The sequence below is a fragment of the Acomys russatus genome, chromosome 6 (genome assembly GCF_903995435.1).
Source record: "Acomys russatus chromosome 6, mAcoRus1.1, whole genome shotgun sequence".
In the NCBI taxonomy this organism is placed as follows: domain Eukaryota; kingdom Metazoa; phylum Chordata; class Mammalia; order Rodentia; family Muridae; genus Acomys; species Acomys russatus.
The window spans coordinates 76,719,755-76,743,088 of NC_067142.1; the positions used below are offsets into that span (position 1 = coordinate 76,719,755).

At 42.9% G+C, this 23,334-nt stretch overlaps 1 protein-coding gene across 1 annotated transcript in view; it reads right to left on the reverse strand.

Moving 5' to 3' along the window:
* Positions 1-297: 297 nt before the first annotated feature.
* The window catches only part of Fbxo28 (F-box protein 28), a 28,918-nt gene continuing 5,881 nt past the window's right edge, over positions 298-23,334 (reverse strand). The window contains exons 2-5 of the mRNA XM_051148043.1: positions 16,118-16,227; positions 14,397-14,535; positions 3,264-3,459; positions 298-2,760 (exon numbers count right to left, since the gene is read on the reverse strand). Coding sequence (XP_051004000.1) covers positions 2,366-2,760; positions 3,264-3,459; positions 14,397-14,535; positions 16,118-16,227 — 840 coding nt within the window. The 3' untranslated portion in view covers positions 298-2,365. The remainder of the gene's footprint in view (positions 2,761-3,263; positions 3,460-14,396; positions 14,536-16,117; positions 16,228-23,334) is intronic.

The window sequence follows — 23,334 nt, forward strand, 5'->3', positions numbered from 1 at the left end:
TGCTGTAAACCACCTACAACACTTAAGGTTCTGCCAGGAAACCCAAGAGGTCTCTCTCAGCAGGCTAGTTAAGCTTTCCTGTGGTGAGTCAGTTTTAGCTATTAAAATAATGTATGATTTCGAGAACTCAAATGCCACTCTGCTATCCCAAAGCTAGCATTACAGCTCCCCAATACTGTCTTAATACATGAAGGCAGCTTTCCTAACATGTGTCAGCTACTCCGAGTAAAGTCGAAGACAAGTAAGCGATAGTGCTTATTCTCAGCTACAGACACTCATGAAACAAGTGCAGTCAAGCTGATGGCCGAGGACCACAGGTCCACTATGAGAGCCGTGTTCTTGCACTAGCCAATGAAGACTAGAGATTACACTTAGGCTAGTTAGATGTAGTTTGAAAAAAAAAAAAAAATCGAGACATTTTTTAATAATTATTGAAGAAATAACATCGGGCTTATTTCTTTGATGCAGAAGGGTTATACTTTGAAAACCTGTACTCTGGTGCTTCAAAAGTCTTCCTCTACCAGAACAGCAAGCTGGCAAAGCCAAGCTCTGAGCACTCGAGAGGCCTCCTCCAAGGCTATGGTGATACGGCTACATCCTAGGACTGTAAAAGTGGTACGTGCTGAGAAAACAAGTTCCAGACAGGGACCTTATGGATGACCTTGGCTGACAAATCTTTTTAGGAAACTGTTTATTTTAAAATTATGTTCCCAACAAACCATGAAACACTTGGATGCCACGGTATGGTTTCTCACTGAAAACACACTGCATTGTAGATGGACTTTCAAATCAGACAGAGACTTGAACAAACCCTAAGGGCAGGATCATGAAGGGACAATACTAAGAATGGGTAGGAGAATGTCACTTGGTAAAAGTAATCTAAAGGATGCATAACATGTCATGTTGGACGGATGACAACCTCGCGCTTTTCTCCCACGGTGGGATTTACCAAAATCTTAGTTTTATACAGGTGTCAACTTTCACCTGGAAAGGGACAGTTTTTACTACCTTACATCTAAATTTACTATAAATAACTGAAGTTCAAAGCAACATATCTTTAAAAGAACAAAACTACATAATTTAGCACATTAAAATAAAAATAGGACAGTGATAGTTGAATGTTTCAAAAATATACAGCTGGGGGAAAGAACCACTTTATACAATTTGAAAGGTGTTAAAAGTGACCACTCAGAAGGTTGAACAGTGCAAGACCTGCTTTTCCAGTTACAAGCTCAAGACAGGAGTGCAAAGAAGACTAAAGCTTCTACTCAGAGTTCTAACAAGAGCTTGAAAGTGGTGTTAAAAAGCTTTGCTCCGCTCACCCCCCAGAAATGAAATGATCAAACTTTTTTTCATGGTACACTTTTCTTCAATGAACTTTCCTTCAGTTGGGTCCCTATTCAGTCATGGTGACCCATGAATACAGTCAGACATCAAGATCCTAACTAGTTCCCCGAGGTCTGAGCACTATAGGAAGAGCCTTGGATTTGGGGTTCTGTCTTAGCCAGTGTACCTGAACCCTACAAAGAAGAGCTATGTCAACGGACTTTAACAGTCTCTTGTGCCTGTAGAACTGGAGGACAAATGGACTGAAGAGGAAGGTGGCAAGCGCTTACATCAGTGAAGGCGCAGCTCCACCATGTGGAGAGGATACAGGTTCAAGACCAACACCAGTCAAGAGCTGGGAAGGGAGCTGACTAGGCAACGCATGCATCCATCCATGCAGATGTAGGGAATGGCCCCAGAGAAAACTGAAAGCATATATCTAACGGCTGCAAACATCCCTCGCCAGTAGTTTATAAAAATAGTCAGCACTGTAGAGCCCCTCTACAGTCCCCACTCTGCGGTCCTTCCGTTACCCATCACTTCAATACCAAAGCATGAACTGCTTCTCAGACATTCCAGACAAAGGTCACTTATAACAAACAAAAAGTCAACTTTTTTAAAAAAACAAGATAGTGTCCATTTAAAAAGTAGATTTTTTTTCTTTCAAGTGAACAGGACATTTTATGTATTAAACTTAACTTTTAGTCTGTCAAGAATGGGTTTGTTTAAAGTCCATATGTAATGTGCATATATGCAGAAACAAATAAACTTAACACATCACCTGCACAGGGGAAAAGTTAGCCCCAAACATGAGAGAACGGGCCTGGTTAGTACAAATCTATTGCAAAGTAAGAAGGTTCTGTGCATCAGCTCCACCAGAGAAGCGCGAAGGATGCCAACCACAAGAGCCAAGTGTAAGTTGTGTCTGATCGCCTGGAAGCCTAAGGGACACCATGTTGCTCCAGTACCCTGACAGGAGTGACTGCTCCAGCTCCCAGCCACAGGGGGTCTTCCTTTGCAGCCAGAGCCGTGTTCCAACTTACTTTCTATTCCGAAGTCGTTTGGATTTCCTAAGAGAGTCTATGGCTTCTGTTGCCTTCCTTCGTTTCCGAGGAGACTCCTCACTCTGCCCAGACCCTGAGGATGTTCCTACGGCACTTTCCATGACTTCTCGAAGCTTCCGTTCCAGCTCTGCCAAGCGTGCATTCTGTTCACCTATGATCTGGGTCTGCTCTAGCAGTTTCTGGTCTTGGTCTTGAAGCTGTTTCTGCTGTTCTTGCACTTTGGTGCGAAGCTCAGAAATCTCACGCCTGAGGACAGTCACGCCAGCACCATTGGTTTTAACCTGCTGCTGCAGTTTGGTGACCTCTTGTCTTGAGGGGTTTTGCTTGGAGAAGAGCTGCATTGTTGTCAGGGCTGCAGATGGCCCAGGAACTGTGGAGAAAGCATTTAAAAGGATCAATCATTCATGTTTCCTGTGAGAACACTTTGGCTTACTTTGGGGTCTTGGTTTGAAATGCACTTTAAGTCAGTAGTTGTGGTCACATGCAAAGTTAGCATGACACGGATCTAGAGAGCATAATTTAATCAAAGCCCAGAAGCGGGGAGCTGGGGGTGTAGCCCGGCAGCAGGGCATGTGCAAAGCTCGGGGTTCTATCCTTAGCACCAAACCAACAAAGCATGGTCAGATGAAAAACTAAAGGTGCTATGTAATCATGCACGATTGTTATTAGTCACCGAAGATATGGTGTCGGCAGGGGACAGCTGCTGTGGTGGTGCTGCACAGTCATATTCTCAGCACTCAGGAGGCTGAGGCATGAGGAATACTGTAAGCTTGAGGCCAACATAGGCTCCACGAGGAGTCCGAGGCCAGTCTGGGCGATAGATACACATGGAGACGGACTACAAAAGAAAAACCAGAAGACTAAAAATGATACCTGGAGGAGAGCCCATGAGTCTTCCAGATACATCTGACCCTGGCAACTTCCTCTTCAGAATAGGAACAATCTTCTCGTCAAAGTACTCCATTGCCATGGAGGAAATATCCCGCAACTCCTGCAGCACCTCGTGAGCTCGCTGAGGGGCTCTGGTAGAATTGACATATCTCAGCACACGGTAAATCTCATCAATCACCTACAATATGAATTCTCATTAGTACTTTGTAAAATTAAAACAGAAGAGATTCGCTGAATAGTAAAGATGGGATTACCACCTTGTGGCCGCTGTCAAGTCTTAGAGAACGTCTTAGTTCATGTACTTGTCATGGAGAATCCTTAGCACAGGCTTTAGCACTTATGACAATATTTTTATGCTTAGCCTTAGGAAGCATCTTTACTGTACCAGGGTACTGGGCTAAAACTAAAGAGTCAGAACAAATAAAATACAGTTCTGCCCTGAAGGGAATCAGAGCAACGGGAGAGACGCAAGAATATACACAGTACAAGAACACAAGGATTGCTAAAGGAACCAGAGACTTAAATGCAGGCATATACTATGCATGGAGTAGGGTGAGTGACTACCCAAGTCCACACTCAACCCTGCTTCTGTCCCCAAAACTCAGTCTGATTCCCTTTATCTTGTGCTCTGCCACCACACGCTCCATCCCTCAAAGCTTTGTTTCTCTACGAGGAGCCTTTGGAGCACACTTCCTCACCATCCCCGGCGCGCCCTGTCTGACAACTGCAGTGTGGCGAGGGAGAATGGAGGCCAGCCATGGAGAAGGAACACGCCTGCTGCATGGGTTCCTAACTCCCTCTTCTCCAACTTAAAAAAAAGTTCCCGTCTTTGAAGACCACAGTGGCTGCAGAGGGACTTTATCTCCGGAGAACAGGGGCTAAGCCAAACCACTCTGCCACCAGCCCCAAACTTCCTTCAATCATACAGTGCTCCCGCTGCATTTATTCCAACTCTGGGTCAGTCTTGTAATCTGCCTTCTCTTCCTGACCCATAGAACAAACACACACCATTTACTAGTAAAAAGGAAACACAAAATCTAGCACGGTAGTACCTGGACAAGTCCAAGCTCTTAACTCTTTCTAGATTCAAGTTCAAGGTGATGGACTTTGTATAAAGATAAGGTGACTTCACCAAAGTGGCCAGCATTGTGGGCACGGACTGAAAAGGCACTGCATGAGCTGAGGTGGAGCACCGCGCACATTTAAAGAGCAGTAAGACATACTGTGTTGAAGTCGATGCGCAGTCAGGTGGTAAGTGCTAGCCGCAGCTGGAGCCAGGCCAGGAGCACAGCAGCATAGGAGACAGACGTAGGTGTGACAGGCTCCAGCAGGGAGCAGCGCAAGATGGGCCAGGCCACAGAGGGAAAGACAAGGACCAGGGAGTTGAAGGTGCAAACAAGGAACCAATGGCTACAGCTATCTTTTTCTGCCATTACTACTACATACAGGACTCAGGTTTGAAGAAAATTAATTTTTCTAATAACATATTCAAGTATCATGCTAGAAAGCCGGTACATAGTACAATGGAGTACCTTTTCTTGAACTAATTATGCAAGTGTAGTTTAAAATAAACATTTGTGTGTTTTGGATGCTTCCTAATGCTTGTGATGTTTCAAAGTCCTGGAGTAAAAACCAATGAATAAGGATGATAAGACTCTTATTCTTTAGCCAGGCGTGGTGGCGCACACCTTTAATCCCAGCACTCAGAGAGGCAGAAGCAGGTGGATCTCTGTGAGTTCGAGGCCAGCCTTGTCTACAAAGCGAGTCCAGGACAGCCAGGGCTACACAGAGAAACTGTGTCTTGAAAAACAAAACAAAACAAAAAGACTCTTATTCTTAGCCAGGCATGGGACACACACCCTTAATCTCAGCTCTCAAGAGACAGAGGCAGGTGGATCTCTGTCAGTCTGAGGCCAGCCTTACAAGTTCCAGTTCAATGAGGGCCACGGAGTAAGAGTCTGTTTCCATAACAATTACAACAAAATGCTTATTTTTATGAGGTTTGGAAAAAACAAAACAATAAACAAAAAACCTAAATACTACCACAAAGGAAAAGAAGAGAAGAGGAGGAGGACTATGCTAGAGAAGAGTCAGGAAACTTTCAGAGAAGAGTCAGGAAACTTTCTTTGACATCTTTGAGAAGGAGTGCGGATATTGGATTGGTTACCTGAAGTCTGAGGGGATCAAAGGTGTTTAAAGGCGACAAATGGAGTATTTCATACGACATATTTAGAACACGTTAGGATCCAATATACTTCTGCAAAGTTACCAGTGATGGTTATACATATGGAACCTGCATATTTTACGTACATTCAAATAGTATGTATAGAAAAATTTAAAACTTGGCTGGGCATGGTGGCACAAGCCTTTAATCCCAGCACTTGGGAGGCAGAGGCAAGCAGAACACTGTGAGTTCAAGGCCAGCCTGGTCTACAAAGCAAGTCCAGGACAGCCAAGCTAACATAGAGAAACCCTGTCTTGAAAACCAAAACCAAAACCAACCAAACAAAAACTTATATAACACCTGCATGTAAGAAGAAGTGGCCAGTAAAAATGTACAGAATCTAAGGCAGGAGCCCAGCATTTTAAAAGGCTGTTCAGTTTCACGTGCTTGTGCTAGGTGAAATGAGTTACTTTCTCTTGTTTGTATGAGAGTCTTACATGTGGGTTATAAATAAGAACATTGCAACAGTTGATTGATTTTGGGGTTTTCTGTTTGTTTTTATGCTGTCTCAAAGGCTAACATATTGTATCTAGCTCTGTGAACTAAATCAGGCCCTCTGCCTTAATCTGCCTCCTGGCTTTTGTATACTTGCATCTTTTGGTTCCTTTTAAAGACTGTTCTCCTAGTAATTCTCCCACAATATATTCATCTCTGAACACTCTTCCAGTTTAAACCACATTAACATCCTCATCAAACTTTGTTTTTCTTGAGACAGGGTTTCTCTGTGTAGCCTTGGCTGTCCTGGCTGTCCTCCAACTCAGAGATCTGTTTGTCTCTGCCTCCTGAGTGCTGGAATTGAAGACGTGGGTCACCACCGCCTGGCCTCATCAAACCTTTTATTTTCTCTTCAGAACACTACACACTAGAACTTTCTGTTATCTGTCTTTCCCATAATATAAAAGTTAACAGAAGAGATTGTGGTCAGTTTCACTACTGGATACACAGAGCCCCACAGTGCCTGACACATGCCAGCTACTTCTAAGTATTAACTCAATAAGGGATAACAAGAATCAAATATTTGTATTGTTTAATATTGACACATCCAGATGAATCTGTTTAGGGGCAAGCTTCAGGGTTGTGTTCAATTAAGCACATGGGTTTTAGAGGGCTGGTTGCTTTGAACACAAAATTCAACAGTCAACAATATTATTACTGAGAGTGATTTCTCAAAACACACAATTATTCTATGTTTAATCAGGTGTCCTCTGTTTTATGACTAAATCTCTAGAAATTCTGTATAGACACACACTTATTGTAGACTAATATTTGCAATGTATTTGGTCTAGACTGACAGTGTTTATTTTATGCAAGTGTGAAAAGATGGAGTCAGGGGTGGTGGCCCACACCTGCAACCCCAGTGCTCAGAGACTAAGGCAGAAGACTGAGAGTTTAGGCCCAGCCCAGGTTGCACAGTGAGATCCTGTTTGAAAAAGAACAAATGAATGACTGAATGCAGCAAAGCAAGGAAAAAAAATGGAGCTGAGGCAGGTAGACGGCATAAATGGATAGGTGGCAAGATGGGCGATCAACACATGTGACACTGTTGCCAGGCATTTGTTCTAGGGCATGCTCTTATAAACAAGCAGCTAGGCACGGCGGCCTAAAGCTTAAATCCCAGCAGTCAGGAGGCAGAGGCAGGCAGATCTTTGTGAGTTTGAGGCCAGACTGGGCTACACAGTGAGCTTCAAGACATCCAGAGCTACACAGTGAAACCCTGTTCTCAAAATTAAAAAACAAAAGCCAACAACCAAAATAAATATATGGTTAATGGTTTTCATAACAAACCAAAGGGGACTGTTGACAGATATTAGGTTGCATTTGTAAATCAGACTATGAAACATTTTTGTTTTTATTCTATTCAATTCTCTACATATAATGTGAAAGTGACATGTCTCTTTGTATATAAGTTTCCATTAGGAAGATCACATTTTCCAATCTTAGTATACAGAGGCTTTAGTGCTATGGCATAATCCATGTTTTCAGTAAAACCTGAAATGACCTCTTTCCTCTGTCCAACAGTAAAAACAGAGGGCATGATGAAAAACAAGCAAAACCCAAATGGCAACAATGTGTGGCAGAACTGCATGCTCTGCCCTGTCAGCCATGAGTGGCTGCAATGGCACAGCAAAGAGAGTACAGCACTGAGCACATTTGGAACAGTTCAGGGCTGGAGAAAGGCGGAGGGTTAACAGCACATCTGTTCCTGTAGAAGACCAAGGTTTGGTTCCCAGCAGCCATATAGTGCTTACTTCTGACTACTGCTCCTGTTCTCAGGGCTCTGATGCCCTCTTCAGTCCTGTGTGGGCACTGCATGCATGCGGTGCACATACGTACATGTAGGCAAACCACCAGTGCACATAAAATAAAAAATATTTTAAAAATAAAAGGTAATTTGTGTAAGTGTAATGTTTTGCCTACATTAATGTTTTGCCTGTGAGAGGGTGTCAGGTCCCCTGGCACCGAATTTAAGACAGTTGTGAGCTAGGAACTGAACCTAGGTCCTTTGGAAGAACAGCCAGTGCTCTTAACTGATTAGTCGTCTCTCCTGACCCACAAATTAAACCCTTAAAAAAAAAAATTTATTCATTTATTTGAGAGAGGGTTTCACTGCTTAGCCCTGACTGTCTTGGAACTATGTAGGATGGGCTGACCTTGAACACACTAAGATCTGCCTGCCTCTGCCTCCCAAATGATGGGATTTAAAGGCATGAGTCTCCATGTCTGGTCTTAGGAAAAAAATCTTAAAAATTTCTCATAAATTGTTTTGAAGTTTGGTAGGGCACACCTGTGATCCCAGCACTTCAAAAGCTAATCATAAATGGACATCAACCTGGAGATCTTAGCTCAAAACAACCAACAGTAATAAAAACAAAAGCCCCAAATATTTCCTTTGAGATGTAGCAGGAGGACAGCCAGCCTCCAGCAGGCTATCTAACTGTATACAGCCAGCCTCCAGCAGGCTATCTAACTGTATACAGCCAGCCTCCAGCAGGCTATCTAACTGTATACAGCCAGCCTCCAGCAGGCTATCTAACTGTATACAGCCAGCCTCCAGCAGGCTATCTAACTGTATACAGCCAGCCTCCAGCAGGCTATCTAACTGTATACAGCCAGCCTCCAGCAGGCTATCTAACTGTACACAGCCAGCCTCCAGCAGGCTATCTAACTGTATACAGCCAGCCTCCAGCAGGCTATCTAACTGTACACAGCCAGCCTCCAGCAGGCTATCTAACTGTACACAGCCAGCCTCCAGCAGGCTATCTAACTGTACACAGCCAGCCTCCAGCAGGCTATCTAACTGTACACAGCCAGCCTCCAGCAGGCTATCTAACTGTATACAGCCAGCCTCCAGCAGGCTATCTAACTGTATACAGCCAGCCTCCAGCAGGCTATCTAACTGTATACAGCCAGCCTCCAGCAGGCTATCTAACTGTATACAGCCAGCCTCCAGCAGGCTATCTAACTGTACACAGCCAGCCTCCAGCAGGCTATCTAACTGTATACAGCCAGCCTCCAGCAGGCTATCTAACTGTATACAGCCAGCCTCCAGCAGGCTATCTAACTGTATACAGCCAGCCTCCAGCAGGCTATCTAACTGTATACAGCCAGCCTCCAGCAGGCTATCTAACTGTATACAGCCAGCCTCCAGCAGGCTATCTAACTGTATACAGCCAGCCTCCAGCAGGCTATCTAACTGTATACAGCCAGCCTCCAGCAGGCTATCTAATTGTATACAGCCAGCCTCCAGCAGGCTATCTAACTGTACACAGCCAGCCTCCAGCAGGCTATCTAACTGTATACAGCCAGCCTCCAGCAGGCTATCTAACTGTATACAGCCAGCCTCCAGCAGGCTATCTAACTGTATACAGCCAGCCTCCAGCAGGCTATCTAACTGTATACAGCCAGCCTCCAGCAGGCTATCTAACTGTACACATGCTAGTCACCTAATACCACATACCACCGGCCGACCTTCAGGAACGCACTAAGTCATCAAAGATATTTGTGTTGAAAACTATGCCATACCCTAATGCGAATCATTATCATATGTTCAGATTGTAAAGTAATAAAATTGACCATTTGTGCCGTCAGGCATTTGTGGGCAAGAGTTTACCTTTTACGATCTATTGATTAGCCTCCATCAGATCTTCTACCCTCTCCCATTTTTATGCTATCCACCTCTGTCTTTTTACCTGGGATTTCTTTAAATCAACTTACCCCTTCCAACTGCTTCCCATAATTACAATGGTTTTGACCATTCCTTCCATGGCCTGGGTTTGTCTGAACACCTTTCTTATTTCACTTACAACAGCAGCCTGTGGCTTTAGTCCTAATCTGAATTCCTCAGCTTTTCATCCTGTTTTATTCAGTTACCTTGTAGTCTTGTGAATTTTTTGTTATTTGCTGATATTTAAGACTATAACACATAACAAGCAAATCAGAGTCTCCTAGTTACCCAAGAAGGATGGTGAAGGAAAGGAGGGAATCTAAAAATTCAATACAAAACAGGGACAGGAGAAATGGCTCAGACATTAAGAGCTCTGGCTATTCTATTTAATACCAAATTAGGCTCCCAGCTCCCAGGGGCCTGTAATTCCAGCTCCAAGGCACCCAACACCCTTCTCTGGTCTCTGCTGATATTCCTCAACATATATCTTTGTTTAGTTTTTTAAAAGACCAATTCTTTATTTAAAGGCTCATTCATACCTTTAATTTGGACTAGTCTTGGTAAAATAAAGAAACATTCCCAAGCGATCCTATGTTTAAAAGCATTCTGTAAGAAATCTAATTTAAAAAATAAATCCATGAACTACTAGATAAACTTGGGTGGTTATCCCTAACCCTATCTGACCTATGATAACCAAGAAACTGCCTAGCATGGTGGCTCACACCTTCAGTACCAGCACTTGGGAGACAGGCAGGTGGATCTCTATGAGTTCCAGGCCAGCTAGGAGACCTTGCCTCAAAATAAAAACAAACAAACAAATAAATAAGGAAAGAAAATAGCTGGGTGTGGTGGCGAATGCCATTAACTCCAGCACTCAAGAGGCAAAGGCAGGTGGATCTAAGTTTGAAGCCAGCCTGGGGTACAAAGCAAGTTCCAGAACTACACAGAGAAACCATGTTTTGAAAAACCAAATGCCACCACTAACCATGCTGTAGAGAGCAGCCCTGGGAACTGCTGCTGCAGACACAAGCTCACACAAAGTACAGCTTCCATATATACAGAGTAAAGATCTGAGAAATGGGCTGGAGAGATGGCTTGAATGTTAAGAGCACTGTCTGCTCTTCCAAAGGTCCTGAGTTCAATTCCCAGCAGCCACATGGTCGCTGAAAGCCATCTATAATGAGATCCGGTGCCCTCTTCTGACACGCAAATAAAACACTGTGTACATAATAAAAATAATTAATTAATTAAAAAATAAAGATCTGAGAAATGCATCCAGGAGAGGTGCATTCTTATGTCTGAGAGAAGCTGAGCGCACTCAGTGTGGAGGATAAGAGGTAGCCAACTATTGCTCTGGCCCATAGATACGCAAATCTGTTCAAGTACTCCATGATGTCCAGCTGTCTCTCAGTACTAAGCACCTGTGAAAACCCTCCTGCCCCACAGAGCCATTCAGGAAATGGGAAAACACGTGCTGATCCTTATTTTGGAAACAGTGGAGAGGTCTCAATATTGTGGGATCTGGCAACCCAAATTAAATTACACTGTTCTTTTTCTCACTTAATAAAGTGCTGACTATACACTTCACTTTTTATTTTATAACAATCTAAAGGCATGTAATCTTAGGTACAATAAACAATATACTAACCCAATTATACATTAAGAGGTAATGTTAGAATGTTTATTAATGTTTCGATCTGGTGGAGTGACTTCCAGAGGCCACATATAAAAGGCTTGGTCCTCAGTTAGGTGCTGCTTACAAACAGTAAAGCCTGCAAGAGGCCGAGCGAAGTCATTGGGGCATATCCTCGGAGGGGCTACTGTAACCTCCCCTTCAAAGGCCATTCCCCTCTTCTCCGCCCCCCCCCCCCCCCCCGCACACTGCTGTGGCCCCACTGCCATGCTCCCACGACGTACTGCACAGCACAGCCAGGCAGCATGGACAGAAAACTGAAATGTGTGACTTCCAATGAGCCCTTCTCTGTAAGTTCATTTATCTCAGGGACAGGGTACAGCAATAACAGTGAACACAAAGTTCTTAGTTCATCATCTGGAAATTAGATGCTACATCCTGTTATTCTGAAGATAGTATGTGGTTAAGTTTAAGGGTAAGAAATCTTTAAAAAAGAGAATGGTTATGAAGCCATCTAAATACTATTAGTCTTGTTAAACTTAGTTTTGTTCTGATTTTTTGAGATAGGGCTTCTCTAAGTAGTCATGGCTGTCCTAGAACTCAAGAGATCTGCCTGCCTCTGCATCTCCAGTGCTGGGGTTAAAAATGTGCACCACCATGCCTGGCTTTAATTAGCTATTTTAATTAAGAGATACAAATATTAACAGCAACATATTTTTTTAAAAAATGACAATTATTGAGTCTATGCATGCTGTCGTTTTAGGCAAAACATAAGCTACTAAAGAAGGGAATTTTAAGAAAAACAAAAACCCTAGCATGATAAAATATGTATCTGAATAAAAATAAAAATTATAATTTCTTTGGTTGTTTCCAGTGAAGCACTTGTTTGCTGGAGGGAAAAAAAAATCCTTGTAAGGTAGTGGGCACGCAGTGAAGAAGGCTGGAAGGAAGCAGTAGGTGTGTGAGAAACCATATGCTGGAGTCAGCTCTGCTCCAACCCTAGGCCTCAATTTTCTTGCCCATGAGTCAGGATAGTAAAGTTTGTACCACCTTCCATTCATAGCTGTGGAAATGCAAGTAAGGAAGTGTAATGAAAGTGCTCTGACAATGAGGATGTGCTTCATAGATGCACAGTGCAGTGACGACAAGAGAGGGGACAGGATAGTGGCACTCAGAGGAAGGGGAAGCAGGCTATCTGGATGAGACCTGATAGGCTGTGGTCATATGGAGCGGGAGGTCCCCCTTCTATCAAGGCCTGGGGGAGGGGAATAAAGTGAAGGGGGGACGGGAAGATACAAGTGAGGGGATAACAATTTAGATGTAATCTGAATAAATTATTTAAATAAAAGAAAGAAAGAAAGGAAGGGCAGGAGGAAATCCGTATACTGAGGTGAAGGTCATACAAATTTCCTCTCTGGTGAGCTCTACTGTGGACAAATGAAGGTCCTAGCAACACCAGGACCCACAGCATCTGGAAACCTGAAGATATGTCCTTTGCTGCCTACTGGTTTGGTAATAGAATTTAAACTGAGAAGCCAACAAGTGGTTTCCAGGAAGAGGAGACTGGACATGGCTGCCGTTGCTCAGGTGGTAGAGATCTATGCTTCAGTGTGTGAACCCAAACAAAGACCAGCAACCCCTGTACAGGCCAGACACAACGCTCATCTTTGCTTTTGTTTTGTTTTGGTTTTTTGAGACAGGGTTTCTCTGTGTAACAGTCCTGACTGTCCTGGACTCATTTTTGTAGACCAGGCTGGCCTTGAACTCACAGCGAGCTGCCTGCCTCTGCCTCCTGAGTGCTGGGATTAAAGGCGTGCACCACCACGCCTGGCACAACACTCATCTTTGGGGGTTGGGGCCCAATCTAGCCACAGCCCTCTGTTAAAACTGGAAGCTGTGCCTTGGCTGCTTCTATTATTAAAAACAAGATGTGCAGTGAAAACCATCTCCTGGAAAGGACAAAACATACAGGTCCAAAGAACCTTTCAGTAGTACATAGAGAGTTAAGGCCTATAAATGGATAAGATCTGGTACAAAAACCTGAACTCCAAGTTTCTAGGTAGACATGCTCTTAGAGTATCTTACAAAAGCACTTGTAGGTCACATGGGGAAGTAAGATACAGGGAAGATTTGAAATAAAATTTCCATCTTTTTTTTTGTGTGTATGTTGCTGTTGTGGTTTTGTTTGTTTGTTTGTTTGTTTGTTTGTTTTGAGACAAGGTTTCTCTCTGTAGCCTTGGCTGTCCTAGACTTGTTTTGTAGACCAGGCTGGCCTCAAACTCACAGCAATCCACCTGCCTCTGCCTCCCAAGTGCTGGGATTAAAGGCGTGCGCTACCACACCTGGCTTGAAATAAAACTGTTAAACCATCAAAACAGACGTTATTACCAACTGAAAATGGGAACAGTATCTACATACAAAATCGCCATGGGAACAGTTAATGGAAATCATCTCAGGAGGTACTAAAAAATTCCCACCACTAAAAGGACCCTTCTGCCAGTGTGATCTTTAAATCCATTTCCATCGCTTCTGTAACTCATGTGAATCTACGTCATCAATGATGAGGATGCTCCCAGAAGCTTCTGGTCATGCAGTGTGGTAGAGGAGGGGACTGACTTAGTAACTAAATGTCATACCTAGTGTGGCAAAGAGGACTACTCCTTAGCTCTGGTGTATGCTACACGACAAATACTTGTGGCCAAATTTGAAAACTTGTAAGTTCATCATTACAAAACACATTTCAAACCAAACTAAACCCAGCGTGCCCTCTGTCCTACATCCCCCAAATTGCAACAGCTTTGAAGGCGGCTTGTTCAATGCAGCAATTTTGACTGCAAAGGTCAAAATATTTTCTTAACTATGGACCCTTACCAAGCTGGTCATATCTTCTGTGCATCTTTTAATTAGAATTTTAAATGTTGGGATCACATGAATGATACATATTTATAACTGTACAGAAATGCTAAATATAGCCACTAATAGAAACTCATTCAGAGTAGTAATAATTCTGACATCACAAAAATTGCTTCAACATTTGTTAAGAGTCAGCCTACATGGGCTGGTCCAATGTTCTGGGTATGTGGCACTGGTTACCTTTCCTGGGATGAAGCAACAGAGATTGGAATCCACATACTTCATGAAGGTCATATTTAACAGTGACAGCCTCGTTTCCACGGCAGCAAGTATGTCTGCATGACGAGCTAACGAATGGTTTCTCCTTTCCGACTCTCTCCTAAAATAACAATAAAAGTCAGTGGCAACCATTAAAGCAGTAATATAGAATAAAATGTCAACCAATCAGAACATTTTATTCAAACAGATGAACTTTAACATGCTAATTTAGACATCTACAACTGGGTTGAAACTGTAATGCTCAGCTATCTTTAACAAGAACCACTGCTAACAAGACAACTGTTTTTTAAAAAATCACTTTGTTTGAAGACACGGTGACAGCTGGCAGTATAGCTCAGTGGTAGATTCCTTGCCCAGTATCCACCAGGCTCTGTTTGACCTCCTCACCACATACCTACACACAAACATTACATTTCTTTTGTTGCCTACACCAAGCCCAACGGTGACTAAATCAGAGGAAACAGTTAAGTGAAGGAATTAAACATGGACACACAGACAAGACTGTTTTCCCCATACAATTTATCTCCGTCAATCTTTTCTAACAGCTTTATTCAGAAGTAGCTCATGTAAAGTTCAATATTTCTTTATTTAGAAGGCAGCTGTACACACACTGTCCCAACGCCATACCCTATTTAGTATGTAGTTTATTCAGAGTAGATTCTGTGTACTAAACAGAGCGGCACAACCATCACCATCACCTAAATCCGGCACACCTTCATCGCCACAGCAAGGAAGCCTGTACCCCTCCCTCCTCAGCTGTACACATCTGCCAACTCCTCATCCACTTCCTGCTTCTATGCTTTCTTTACTCTGAACACTGGAACAAATGGGATCAAGATGGGTAGCTCGTTGCCCCTGGCTTTTCACAGTCGCTGTGCTTCAGAGCTCACTGACCTGTCAGACATCATGACATCGCACACCTGGCTGTTTCTATATTGGTTATGAATACAGATCCCAAGACCATCTGTGTGCAAGTATGTGTTTTTGCTGTGCTAGGGATGTCAAGTGTACATGCCAGTCAAGAGATCCGCTGAGCTCTAACTAGCTCTTACTCTCAAGTTTTTATAGGAACACACATTTTTAATTTCTCTTAAATACACACTTGGGGCAAACTATTTTATTGTAACATGTCTGTGTAATATGTGCAAGTGTTCTTAACTGCTGAGCCACCTCTGCAGCTCTTTTTAAAATTTTTTTAAACAATTTGAGACAGGGTTTCTCTGTGTAGCCCTGGCTGTTCTGGAACTCACTCTGTAGACCAGGTTGGCCTCAGAGATTCACTTAGCTCTGCCTCCCGAGTGTGTGGGCCACCACACCCAAGCAAGGCTATTCATTTCTAGTGCACAGAAATAAAGCTGCTCTCTGTGTACTAGAACCTAACGTCCTTGCTGAATTTATTACCTCTAACAACACATTATTAGTACATTCCTTGTATCCAAGAACATGTCATCTTTACATTGAGGGACACATAGTCCTCTTCATTTCTGCTTCCTGCCCTGGCTAGAACAACCAATAAAATGCTGAACAAAACTAGCAATAAGAACAGATGACAAGTGACAGCATTTATTGTGATGGGATGTCCTTTGCTATAAAGAGTTGAAACTTACATATGAGAAATCTGTGGGGAAACAACAAGCAAGCCCACCCTGTCCCCAGTGTGGGCCAGGCTAGCTAGAACGTACCTCGGGAGTTGTGCTTTAACTTGCTTCTGACACAGATTATGGTACCTCTCCACTTTCAGAAACCCCTGATTCAACATTCTCTGACAGACCAAGTCCATTCTTTTACAAACCTATAAGCAGAAAGGAGACAGAATTAAATAAATAAATAAATAGATAAATAAAACCAGTAACCAAGTCATTACTGATGAGCTCGGGAGGGATGACGGAGGTGGGAAGGCCTCTGTTCCCAGAGCGACATCTAACCTGAGTACTGCTAGTGCCATAAGTGCCATGGAATCACTATGGCATCTCACCAGGAAATTAATGTTTGCGACAAGCAGTTACCACTTACTCAGGTGTGATGTGAATACTCTGTCTTTAGTGTGGAAGATCAGTAAAATGACGCACGTGAATATTTTCATAGCTTGAAAAGTTCCTTTTTGTTAAAAAAAAAAAAAAAAAGGCAAATCCAACTTGTAGTCTAATCTCAACAATATAAGCAATGTAAGAGTTTTTATTTCTTCTAGTGATTTGTCTCATGATGTCCAAGGCTTTCAGACTACTGCAGTTACACTCTCCAAAGCATCTTAGTGTACATTGGGAAGGCAACCACTGGGGTGCTGAAGCCAGAGGTCTTTCATAAGAAGCAGTGTGCCATTTGAAAGCCGGGAAGCCTGAGCTGTACAGCCCGGGGACAACTGAGACAATCACAGAGCGAGATGAGGTCACACACGCTAATGTTCCTAAAATGAACTTGAAGCTGCTGTTCTGCAGATTTAATTTTTATATTTCTGAGTAATCCTAGTATCTTTCTTATCTTTTAATATTTTAAATCCAGCACATGAAACCTAGTCGTCCCCCCAACTCTGAAAGTGTTGCAATGCTTTGGTCATCAACCTAAAGGTTACCTCTCACTGTCTAGGGCTAGACGCCTCCCAAGGCCACACCAATCAGCAGAAGCTGTCTCGTGCTTTTAATCTGTTCTATCCCATTAGAGCATCTGTGCATAAGTACTTGCTATGCATTTGTTAAGATGAAATGCTGATGAAATCCCTAAGTTTATTTCTCCTGGGAACACAGGAAGACAAAAATTCCTACACACTAAGCTCAACTTCATGAAGACTTTCATGTTTTAACATTAAATCACAGCATGACACATGAAACATATTAAGGAAGTTATTTTCAACTGTATAATAAAGTAAAAAATAAGCTGAGGGTAGTGACATGCACCAGTAATCCCAGCACTCAAGAAACAGAGGCAGGAAGGTTATTTCAGGTGAGTTCCAGGCCTGCCAGGGCTACGGAGCCAGAACCTATCCCCAAAATCCAAACCACTGCTTTTTAAACCCAGTGAAGGGTCTGTTCATCCAAAGGAAAAGAGTAATTGGGATTTACTTTCCAGTGAGATGCAAAAACATTTTTTGAATAAAAGCCCAGTAAACCATTTATACCTTAAATAAACTGTGAAAGTAGGTGGAGGGATGGTTCAGTGTTACACACACGCAGAGAAAGAGACAGAGACAAATCTCACACAACCCAGGCTGTGCTTGAACGTATGTATCTGAAGATGGCTTTGACCTCCTCCTGATCCTCCTGCTTCAACCTCTCAAGTGCTGGAAGTTCAGGCATGTACATCTCACCTGACTGTTAACACATGGGCATGCCTGCTCACAGTCAGACAGAATCTCACTATGTGGCCCTGGCTGACCTGGAACTCATTACATAGCCTTGCCTAGCCTCAAACTCAGAGACCTTCCTACTTCCCAAGCGCTGGAATTAAAGGCATGTGACACCTCACTTGGCCCTTAATATGTTTCAAATCAAAAATAATTTCCTTTAAAACCATATGTTTGGTGAGGGGCATTATTTTACATTTTTAAAAGTTCTTTGATAAAAGAAAATTCTGCAAATGAATTCCACAAGAATATACAAGTAGATATTTCAGTAGTTAGGAACATATATACAAGGTGTATGTGAGTACTGGAAACCTCTGAGGCACAGCTGTGAAGGAAGGAGTGAGCAGCACAGTACCTCAGCACTGTAACAGAAGGACCTGCAGGGTTCCGCACCCACATGGTGGTTCACAACCCGCTAACACAGTTCCGGGGGTCTAACGTCTTCTTCTGGCCTCTCTGAGCACCAAGCGCACATGTGGTACACAGATACACATGCAGACAAAACATCCATACACATAAAAGAGCAGAGACAAACCCACAGGATGAATGATCTGTGATCTTACAGAGCCCATTCTGGGAATCTCAGTGGGCTCTCCAGAACACACTTTAGACATTAGCCCACCTAAGATGGAATAAACCTGAGTACTGGTGTGTGTGTGTGTAAGAGAAAGATAATATATTTATGTGTGAAATGGAAACAGAGGACCAAATTCTCATCTTTCATGGTAAAAATTTAAGAGAACGTGTGAAATAGAGTAGTCAAGAGATTTCAAAGTGGTGTAACTTGACTCTATAGACTGCAACACTGCTAAGTTCTGATATTAAATAATTTTTGAACAACCACAGGTTTACAAAATCCCCAAGGTAATCGATTATTACTGTAACAATTTTAAGGTATTGTTGAAATTATTTGCTATGAGTTTTGTTTCACTGGATCTAGCTAGTTCGAAGGGTTCCATGGTCTTTCCTTAATCAAGCAGACGTTCAATTACAGTGTTTTAGTACTTTGAGTAGATTAAGAGTCACCAATGAGAACCTGAGTAAACACAAAAGTCAGCCAAGGGAAAAGGAACAGGACTAAAGATTGAATTAGGCTCTGAAGGAAGAAATGACAAGACTGCATATAACACTATAGGCGACTGTGTTTGCAAAGGGACAAGATTTGGAATGAGCAAAGCATCAAGCAAATATTTCTGAAGACAGATCAGGTACACAGGGAAAGGGGGCGGTGAAGATTTCCTGAGTCTTGAGCTTGGAAATCAGATAATGAGAAGTCACTCTAAAAAGAGGGTCTGCAAACTTTTCAAAGATACTGGGGCAGTTGGCTGGTTATTTCTATAAATACTGTAGTATTAGGGTTAAATATGTACTTCTGGAAACTCACTGGAGACAGCTAAAATCGATATGGACAAACCCCAGAGGAAATAGTGAAAGATAAAAAAACAAAAAACAAACAAACAAACAAAAATGACTGCTTATAAATGAAGTCTCCACTGACATCTGTAGATGGAAGCTAACAGAAAAAAAACAGAAAGAAAACCAATCACGTCACAAAGACAAATGAGAAGAGCACCACAGAAGCCAACATCAAAACCACGCGAAGCATTAGGCAACAGCATGTGACCCACAGTGTTTTATTGCTTCTTCTCCTTTCATGCATGTTCAATAAACACTGACAGCACAGACAAAAAGATACAGCAGGACACACATATCTTTTGTTTAGGATTCAAAAAGAGGCAAATCATTTTAGGAAAACTGGACTATACTGAATTTCCCCATGGCAAACATTTTAATGATCACTGCTGCCAATGTAGGGTAACTTGCAACTCTAATTACCTCACTAAGGAGGAGGACAAGCACAGCGGCAGAGCGCAGAGGGGCTTCAGCACAGCGCGGCACAGCACAGCACAATTGCCGAGCTGCCTCAGCTAAAGTATACCTATAAATTTAGGGGTACGTTAATAGTTTTCCAAGGCTCAAGGGGGAAAATGTTGTTTCTCTGGTTATTAACACCATAATGTTAATCTTAGCAAATTGGTAGTTTACCTAAGACACAAATTAAAAATATAGAGCATAAGTTAGAAACTATCAGGGCTCACAGGAACTGGCTAGAATGGAAAGGAGGAGGGGCTGAGAAGGGTTGAGTGGAGTAGGGAAAGGCTGATCGACAGGCACTAAGATCCATTTTGAGGCACAGACAGATGTCCTGGAGTGCAAGGTTACTACAGACACGAATCATATACAGTGAGTGCACTTACAAAACGCTACAAAAAGATTTAAAATGTTTCCACTATGAAAGAAATTATAAAGGTTTAAGGTCCATGTTTATCCTATTTTGGACATTACACAACAGACATATTTGCCCAAACCTGCTCCAAGCATGGTAGTACATGCCTGTAATCTCAGCAGTTGGAAGAAGAGCCAGTGTAGAGTGCATGGCCAGCCTGGGCTACATATCAAGTCCAGGCCAGCTTGGACTGCACAGAAAGACTCTGTCTTAATAAGCTAACTAATAGTTTTCCAAGTATATACAACATTTATGCATCAGCTTAAAAAAGAATAAAGGCTGAAAAAAACAACCCCAAACGATGTAGGAAATAGCTTTTGGCGGGACTCATGGTTTTGAAGTCACCGTCAATTTAAACATGTCAGGTGTAAAACCAAGTATACATAGCAGATATATACTTGTTAATTAGTAATTTCCATAGTTTTAAATTTTTATATGTATGGGTTTTTACATGCATGTGTGTCTGTGTACTCTGTGTAAGCCTGATGCCTCCAGAGGCCAGATGATCCGCAGGAACTGGAGTTGCGGATGGCTGGGAGCTGCCACATAAATGCTGGGAATGGGACCCAGGTCCCCTGTAAAGGCAGCAAGTGCTCTTAACTGCTGAGCTGTTTCTCGAGTCCCAGTTTTCTAATTTTATTGAGAAGGAAAAATAAATGTATAATTATGTGCTACTACACCTGACTTGAAATAGCTTTACACGTTATATGCCCTGAGCTCTTCAAAAGATCAATAGCAAAGGAGAATGAAAATGTGGAATATTCTAGAGTTCAACTCTTCATTAGATCTAAGGTGCTTCTCCCACAAAAAAGAGCTATAGAGGACAATTTTGAGGAAACCGGAGAAAGCTGACTATAAGCTGGGACGCGAAGTCCCCTGGAAATGGATGATACTGTGGATATACGGGGCAAGCACTGAGAGGTACGTTTTATCTTTGTGCTCTTCAAATGGGTCAGTAAAAGGTGGGGCACATCTTTGCCTGTGCCTGAGCACTGAAACTGCTCTACCCCCATTTGGAGCAAGAGAATGAGTACACAAGTGACGATGGCAAGGCAAATATGCCTGAAGTTAGTGCCAGGTGAAAGGCATTGAGGAAGTGAATCATGAATGAGTACATCCATTCTATCTGTTGTCTTTCCTACTTACTTTTTCAGGGAACTCACTTCCCCTCACCCTAAGAAGGACTGACTTACCAAGTCTTACTAACAGTATTTTAATGTTTCCTAGAAAATATGTCCACCCTACATAGACTGCCTGTGCACTCGTGCTGTTATATAGTGTATTTATACATGTGGGTGATTTGCTTGCATGCATCTCTGTGCACCATGTGTCCTTGGAGGCCAGAAGAGGGCATCAGATCCCTCGCAACTGGGTCACAGCCGGTTATGAGATGCCAGCCTAGTGAGTGCTGGGCCGCAAGCCCAGGTCCTCTGGAAGAGTAGTCAGTGCACTTAACCACCCAGTCTCTAGCCTCTGTGCTATATTACACATACACAAGTAGATCAGACTCCTCAATCATCAGCAGATAGAATTATAAGAAATAGTCTATCTTGTACGGTTTGTCCCAGTTCACTTGAAAGAATTCATTTTACATTAGCCTGAGAGAAACAGTTAGGAAGAGGACTCCTATTAAGCAGCCCAAAATCCAAAGAGAAAGACGCTTTGATGACTTATGTCAGCAAATGAGGGTGCGCTGGACTGTCTTGTTTATAGCACACTAATTTAGTCTCAGAATTGTCTTGGGGGGCGGGGTGTGCGGAGCTAGAGAGAGGATGACCCAGCAGTTAAAAGTGCTTGCTGTTCTTCCAGAAGACCTGAACTTGGTTCCCACACCCAAACGATGGGCGTGCCTAACTGCTCCAGGGAATTCAACACCTTCTGGGCTCTACAGCTCCTGCATGCTTGTGGCCAAAACACACACACACACACACACACACACACACACACACACACACACACACACACACACGCAAAATAAATCTTAAAATATTTTTCCTTGAACTAAGAGTAGTGGAACATGGGAGGTACTGGCAGGAGGACCTGTCAACCTCTGGCCTTCACACTCACATGCACACACGTGAATGCACTGGTATATATAAGCATAACACCCACACACATGCTCACAAAGAAGTTTAAAGTCTTGTAAAATATTAACTTCATGCTGGGGCAAATCAAAAACCTTAAATTAAAAAAAAAAAAGCTCATCTGTTTCAGGCAAAAAGCACCACTTTTTCAGTAGCTGGTGCAAGTTACTCAGAAAACCCCTTTATTTCACAATGACGTGACTTTCTACTGTTTGCTCGCAACAGTGAAATGTTTTAAGAACTACATTGTTCAAAACCCTGAAAGCGTACCCTGTGTCAGACTCTTAAGGCTCAGACAGTCCAAGGTGAACAAGGCGAAGCAGGGATGGGGAGGGTTACCAACGCTGACCTTCTCTGCAGGCATGTGCTCCCACACAGGTAAACATACACGCACACGAAACATGAAAAAAAATTACTTCGCAAAAGAACTCAGAAGCACCTGCACACCTTGTGCTGTCATTTGACTGGCAATGTCTCCTAAAGGCCCCAGTGTTAAAGACTTGGTTTCCAGCATGGCACTGTTAGGAACTGCCCAGACCTTGAAGAGGAGGGCCCACGAGTGTGTGGTAGATTGCTGGAGCTGTAAGCTGTAAGGGGGCTGTGGGAACCCAGCCGCTTTTCTCCTCGCCCACTACAGTGTGAACACTGCTGCACTAGCCCCAGTGGTTTTTTGCATAGTAAGGAACTACAACCCCAAGATACAAAACAAGCCATTCTCTTCACCAGGCAATTTCCTCCTGTTTTTCCCTAGTAGAAAACATGTCTTCAATGTGTGAGGGGATGGCACCTTACCAAGGTTTTCTGTGATTCTCCTTTGGACTTCAGTATTCTAATTGACTATACTTACTGTATTAGAATTACTTTTAAAAGGGCCTGTTTTCCAATAAGTTCAAGCTCCATGAGGGTGGAAGGGTTCAGAGGACCTAAGGCTTAAGGGTACCCTTGGCTATACAGAAAGTTTGAAGCTAGCCTGAGCTACATGAGACCCTACTTAAAAACAAAAAAACACCCACCCCAAAACAACAAACAAACAAACTCTGCTTGAATACCTCACTTTAAAAAAATGACCTTGGTGAGCTGGGGAGCTGGCCTAGTGCACAAGCACGAGAGGCTGAGCTAGGATGGCCAGCACCCACTTTAAAAGCCCATGCTTTTGCAAGCGACTCAAATGAAACTCCGTGGGTCATAAAA